This window comes from Micropterus salmoides, unplaced genomic scaffold (assembly GCF_014851395.1).
Source record: "Micropterus salmoides isolate LMB-PRFRI ecotype aquatic unplaced genomic scaffold, ASM1485139v1 Ms_hic_scaffold_3, whole genome shotgun sequence".
Taxonomy (NCBI): Eukaryota; Metazoa; Chordata; class Actinopteri; order Centrarchiformes; family Centrarchidae; genus Micropterus; species Micropterus salmoides.
The window spans coordinates 4,318,970-4,324,969 of NW_024042261.1; the positions used below are offsets into that span (position 1 = coordinate 4,318,970).

General features: G+C 39.8%; 1 protein-coding gene across 3 annotated transcripts in view; it reads left to right on the forward strand.

Moving 5' to 3' along the window:
• vezf1b (vascular endothelial zinc finger 1b) overlaps positions 1 to 5,444 on the forward strand; it is a 28,756-nt gene extending 23,312 nt beyond the window's left edge. For all 3 annotated transcript variants that reach the window (XM_038692227.1, XM_038692228.1, XM_038692229.1), the window contains one exon: positions 9 to 5,444. In XM_038692227.1, coding sequence (XP_038548155.1) covers positions 9 to 376 — 368 coding nt within the window. In that variant the 3' untranslated portion in view covers positions 377 to 5,444. The remainder of the gene's footprint in view (positions 1 to 8) is intronic.
• Positions 5,445 to 6,000: the final 556 nt, after the last annotated feature.

Consider the following 6,000-nt stretch of genomic DNA (forward strand, 5'->3'; position numbering starts at 1 on the left):
TAACACAGATGGCAACAACGTGCACAACAACTCGGCCACTACGACGCCAGTCACCAACTCAGCAGCTATCACCTCAGCTGTGAACCGCGGTGGAAATGCCAGCAATCCTGTCACCATCGCTGCTCAGATGAACATCGCCACCAGCACGGTCAACATCACGTCACCGGTCAGCCTGCAGCATCCCGTCACCATCACGGGCCCTGTGAACTTGGCCTCTGTCAACATCCCTACAACGGCACACATGAATATCGCCCACCCAGTGGCTATCACCACTCCCATGCCCATGAATATTACTGGGCCACTCAACATTGCCATGAGGCCGATGGAGAGCATGCCTTTTCTATCTCAAGTTCTGCCTTCTTCACCTCCTTGGTAGAGCCTGTGTAGGCCATGTGAGAGCTGATAATGTTTTAACTGCCTAATAATGGCCGAGTCTGTCAGATCTTAAAATGCCCCACTAAATGACTTGATAGTGTGTTAAAATGGAAAAGGTGATAACTAATCTAATTTAACCACATAGATAGTAACTGGCAATTGTTACTAGCAGGAGTCTTTTTTACATTATTTCTCAATTGTGAATTTTATTTGTATTTATAGAAGAAAAATTATAGGAAATCAATTGTTTGGCTTATAGTCGCTCACTGCAGAGTAGTAGCCTACATAGCATAGTGAGATAAAGTTTGCTGCCTCCACGTGAGAATCTGCCAGCCGAATGGTCTTTTGTATGAAGAAGAAGAAGACGTACCTTATTAATCCCGCAAGGGGAAATTCAATGTTGGCTACATGGCTACACTCTTCTATCATAGTATTTGTTTTATTTCAGTTATATATATATTGTAATATAGGACATTTCTAGAAATTTAATAGTGAACAGTGTTTTTGATACCAGATGGGAGTTTCTGTTTTTGGTTAACCCAGTGAATTACCTGGCAAATCAAGGTGCTTCATCACATTGATGCAATTTTTTTGTAAATCAGTGATCACCATAAAGCAGTCCTGCTCATGGATTTGCAACATTGCCCAAACCAAAAAGGAGATATAGCTCAGTGTAAACAGTATGGCCAAATCTCAGACAGATAAAAAAGTATGTATCATCATATCGCCCAGATGTGTTGGTTTCAGCTCTTAAGTCATACGTACTATTTGGGTTTAAGAAGGCCAAGTCAGACTCGGATATGAACAAAAAAGTCAGAACTTAATGTCAGTAATTTTTCCATAGCTGTCAGTCTCATCAGTTGAAGAGGGTTGCTCAGTTATAGAATTGTCCCTGCATATTTTGGGGCTGAAGGATTGTAATCACATTGTTTAAAGATGGCATACAGTTGAAAGCCCCGAAAAAGCTAGCAAGTGGTCCTTCAGTTCAAATGACTTTTTCAAAGTACTATCTGCAGTGTCAAGAAGGAACTTGGGCACTCAGAGAAGCTCGCAGTTAGAATGATGTCACAAGCCGCAGAACACTGTAGGTCACCTCTTTCAAATGCTAGCATGATGTGGCCCCATGACACGGGTGAATGGGATGTTTAAAAGGTGATATTTTGAGCAGATGTTCTGTATAAATATGCCAAAGATTTTTCTAAATATAGTGTTTTCCCATGAATGCTATATTTTAAAAGATGAGGGAAAACACTTAAACAGCATAAAGTCTCTGTTTGAAACCCAAAATAATGAAATTAGCACCTTTCACCACCCACCGCACCACCGCTTGTACTACCACCTGTGGAAGAGCGTGTGTGTGTGTTCTTGCATGTTTTATATCTCAGTGGGGACTTGAACCTGAATGCACACAGTAACCGATGGGGACTCGAGTCACGGTGGGGACCTAAATTCTTGTCCTCACACACAGAGACGCTGTTTGAGGGTTAAGGTTACAGTTATCATCATTAGTCCCAACACACGTTAAATTATTGCAATAATAATGAACTTTGCATCACTTTGATTTGTGAGAATGTGAATGAATTGCTTCAATTGGTTTTAATTACACTTAAAACCAAAATAGTTTTTTCTACCACTTGACATGGTTTCAAATTATTGGGCAGTTATTACAGTATCAGCTGCTACATGTTCACCCATTTTTTTGTTTGTGTTTATCCCTTGCTTACCCCTTTTTCACACTTCAGTAGTTTGTTTCAAGATGACCGATAATCATTGCAGCAGTGTGTGCTGTGGAGAGGCAGCCCCTTTTTAGAGCTCTGTTTCCTAAAATCCTTCATTTCTCTTTAGCTGCTGAAGGTCAGTGTAGGTCTTGTAAAAGTGAACAGTTGAAAATGATTTCCTCAGCTGGGCATCTGACTTCAAACATGGATAATGCGTGAAACCTTACTGCGCGTTAGGCATTGTTTAACAACTCCTTAAATGGAAGTGCATTGTCACAGTTGTTCTTACATGCTTCTTTTCAAAGTAGATTTAGGTTTGTGCTATTTTTGCTATTCTTTTAGTGGACTTATCAGTATTTGATAAGTACAAAAAGCAAAGCTTCCATTTCAGGGGATTTTGTTAATGGTTCAGAGGCTCCACCAACCATCAACTTTTCCCTGTGTCTGTATTTTAAACTAGCTGGAAATCAGTCACTTGTCACTGCTGGATACTCTACTGATGTTAATTTGTGACATCTGTTTGGAAATATGTGTGTCAGTTATGACAGTTGAAGGTACAGCAAAGAGAAGATGTACTGAAAGCATGTCCCCTAGGGTTTGCCATTAAAATGGCAGTATTATCCAAGGTCAGATTATTTTAAATTTGGATTACTGAGGACTTTTTAACTGTAAAGTTCGACATAGCCCCCCAGTGGCAATCCCAAAGCAAGCTTTTGTGGTGTGTTCAGGTGGTTATGTTGTTTACTGAAGCAGGTATAGGATCCCATCACTGTCAATGAAACTCAGGAAGGTTACTGAGAATAGTCTTTTAAAACCATGTTCAACACTTTACACTGACCATTTCTTTGTAAATATGAAACACTATTTTATTAATGCCTTTTACCTGTGGGGAAAGAGAACCTCCCTCTGCTTACCACAGGCTAGCAATGCAAGAACTATATCACCACTGATGTGGCCGTCCATCCCGTAGAGGGCAGAGAAGTGAGTAGATAAAGCTGGCATCAGTTTCTTTTATTATCAACAAATACCAGAAAAGAGACAGAAATGGCATCATCTGTGTAGCTGTGGCTTCCTAGAGCTTTTACCTCCAATACCATGGAACTCTATTGAAAATTGGTTTACATGCTGCTTTGCTGAGATAAACAGTGCAGTTAATTAAGTGAAAGCTGAACCGCTAGCCAGTTGATGTCATCTGCGCCACACTTGTACGGTGGCACATTGTTGCAGCACCAGGATGTGGCTACACGGATCATACCATACCGTCTGCAGGATAAACTAGGTTGTAGTTTCTTCAGGGAAATTATTCTAGAAGCAAAATAAATCCAGCCTTATTTTTAATCAGATTTTTCTCTCAATTGTTGTTTTATTTAGTTTTTTTCCAGGTAGTTAATCTTTACTGGAACATTGAGGCTGTGATCACAAAGGAGGCCTGCTCAAAGCTCAGATGTACCTGAAAGAGCAAGATGTCAGAGGGTGGGAGTAGCATTATTCATGTTGCTAAGCAACCTAAGGGTTGACAACTTGGAAACGGTGACAAGTAAATCTGTGACCTTGCCCACACAGCCCAGTTTTCAGATCCTGTTATAATATCTGATAAATACTTCACATGAAGTATGTTGGGGCTTTAATTGCTAGTTAGTGAAGATGTACCACAAAGTAAATCATATCTTCCCACAGCTCTTCCTAGAGCCCCCTAGGAGAGCTGGAATGTTGAGACAACCTGCTCACATTCAGAACAGTTTTTGCAGAGCACAAAGAATTGAACCTAAATAGGATGGAGACGTGTGTCTGTCACATACAAAGGGGCAAACATTAACAAGTCTTGTCTGTGATCTCAGCCTCAGCTGTTCCTATACCAGGCTGGCATACTGTCCACAGTTCCCTGGGGAACTCAAAGTGAATTAGTTTGTAGATGTGAAGCCTTTCTGTAGTAAGGGCCTATTTTCAATGCAGGAACTCTGAAGCACTTGCAGCAAAACTGTAGGATGTGCACACTACAGAAGAGGGGTTCTTTGGTGGAATGAGTCTGATTGGTGTTTGTTTTACACTTCACCCGGCCACCTAGATGTTTGGCCCTTGATTTAATTGTATGCATGCCAACACTGTCCACCGAGGGAAATAATATTGGAAATTGATTTATTTCCTATCTTTCTTTCCGATGTTGCATGTGTATGACTGAGCTTGTTCAGTGTAGGTTTGAGTTCAACAATCATTATTAGAAAGCTAGTGACTTTTTTTTTTTAAAACAAAACACTAAAAAAATTAGGATGAAAGGAAGTGTGTGGTGTCATTTGTCCTCCAGTTGCCGTAAACAAGTGTGCCTGAAATACTTTGCAAGACTTCCACACGTTGATGCTTCCTCCTCTAGGTGTGCTGTGGGATGGAATAGTTTTGTGAAGGAAGCCTTCATCAGTTCAGATGGCCGAGGCCCCCCACAGGTCTTGCAACCAAACTATGTATTGATTTGTTAAACCTAATGATTGTGAAGATGTCATATTCTACTCCAGGAACAACCTTGGAACATGAATTGAGATCTTTATTTGAGGTCATTTAAATGTATCCGCAATTAAACCATGTGGTTTAATTTTTTGGACTCCAACTGGAAAACAAACCATTCATTTGGCCAAATAAGATTTGGAAGGTCATTTTTATTTTCTGTGAAGTTTGTATGATGAATTTGGCAGATGTGAAGGCAAATGAATGTATATCTTTGTACAAATCATTTAGTTCAGAGGACATGTTAGTTATGACAGACATGCAAGAAAAAAAACTTTTATAAATCTTTTTGTATTAGAACATTAACAATGGTAATTTTTGTATATACGAAGGCTAGGCTTTCTGATTAGCAGAAAGGTAAAACATTCCTGCATTTTTTTTAAATGTATGTCCATTGAGAATAATTAAGTGTATAATAAATATGCGCAATGTTTTATGTGCCTTTTATTTGGGTTTGTCTAAATAAAAGAAACCAATAAAACATGATTGTGGACTGTCCATGCAGATGAAAGTCAATGCTTTCCATCTCAACTGAATCTTCGGACTGACCCCCCTGCACTCAAGACACTCCCCTAGATCAGGACAGATGTACTCTTTACTGGTTTAAGTTGGTTTTCCTAGCTTTAAGATGATTGCTAAAGTCCTCGATCTGCGTGGCTGTTTCTGATCTCCAGGGTCCTCTGTGTCTTCACCGGCTCACTGGCTCACAGTTGGCCTGCTCATGATGAAAGTGCCTCTGTGACTTTGCTTATTTGAGTGGACTGTGGGAGATTTTGTGCCAAATCATGGTCTATGTGACGACAAAAACATTTCGGTGTTTTTTCATTCTCTAACTATTAAACTTGAAAAATGTGACTGGCTGTGAAGTGTTTTTGTTTGACGTTTAGTGGCTAAATGAATAATAAATCTGAATAAGCAACATTTGTTACACACTATATGGCCAAAGATATTTGCACATCCACGTACACAAGTGTCCTTTACGTCTGGGACTGTTTTATTCTGGTTTGTGTGAGGTCCCTTAATTCCAGTGAGGTCCAACATGTAATTATATTTTAGAAAATAGCTTGTTTGTAGTATGAGGAAGACCCTTTCATGTTCCAACATGACAATGCCACCCGGTTTTCTGCACAGAACTCTGACCTCTCTACAGCTTTGGGATCAATGGGAATGCTGCCTGTTAACCAGGGCCCATATTTATCAAGCTTCTCAGACTTGCTCATAAGAAGAGACTTTAGAATAAAAAAAATCTTGTCTCAAGGCAGCATTTAAAGTTAGTTATCAAGCATCTCAGTCCTAAGTGAAGTGCAGGACTAAAAGTGTCAGTCTTGATTCATGACAACTTGGATGATGATGTAGGCAAGGACCAGTCACTGAATACATTTCCTTATTTAACAATATTCTTAAATAAATT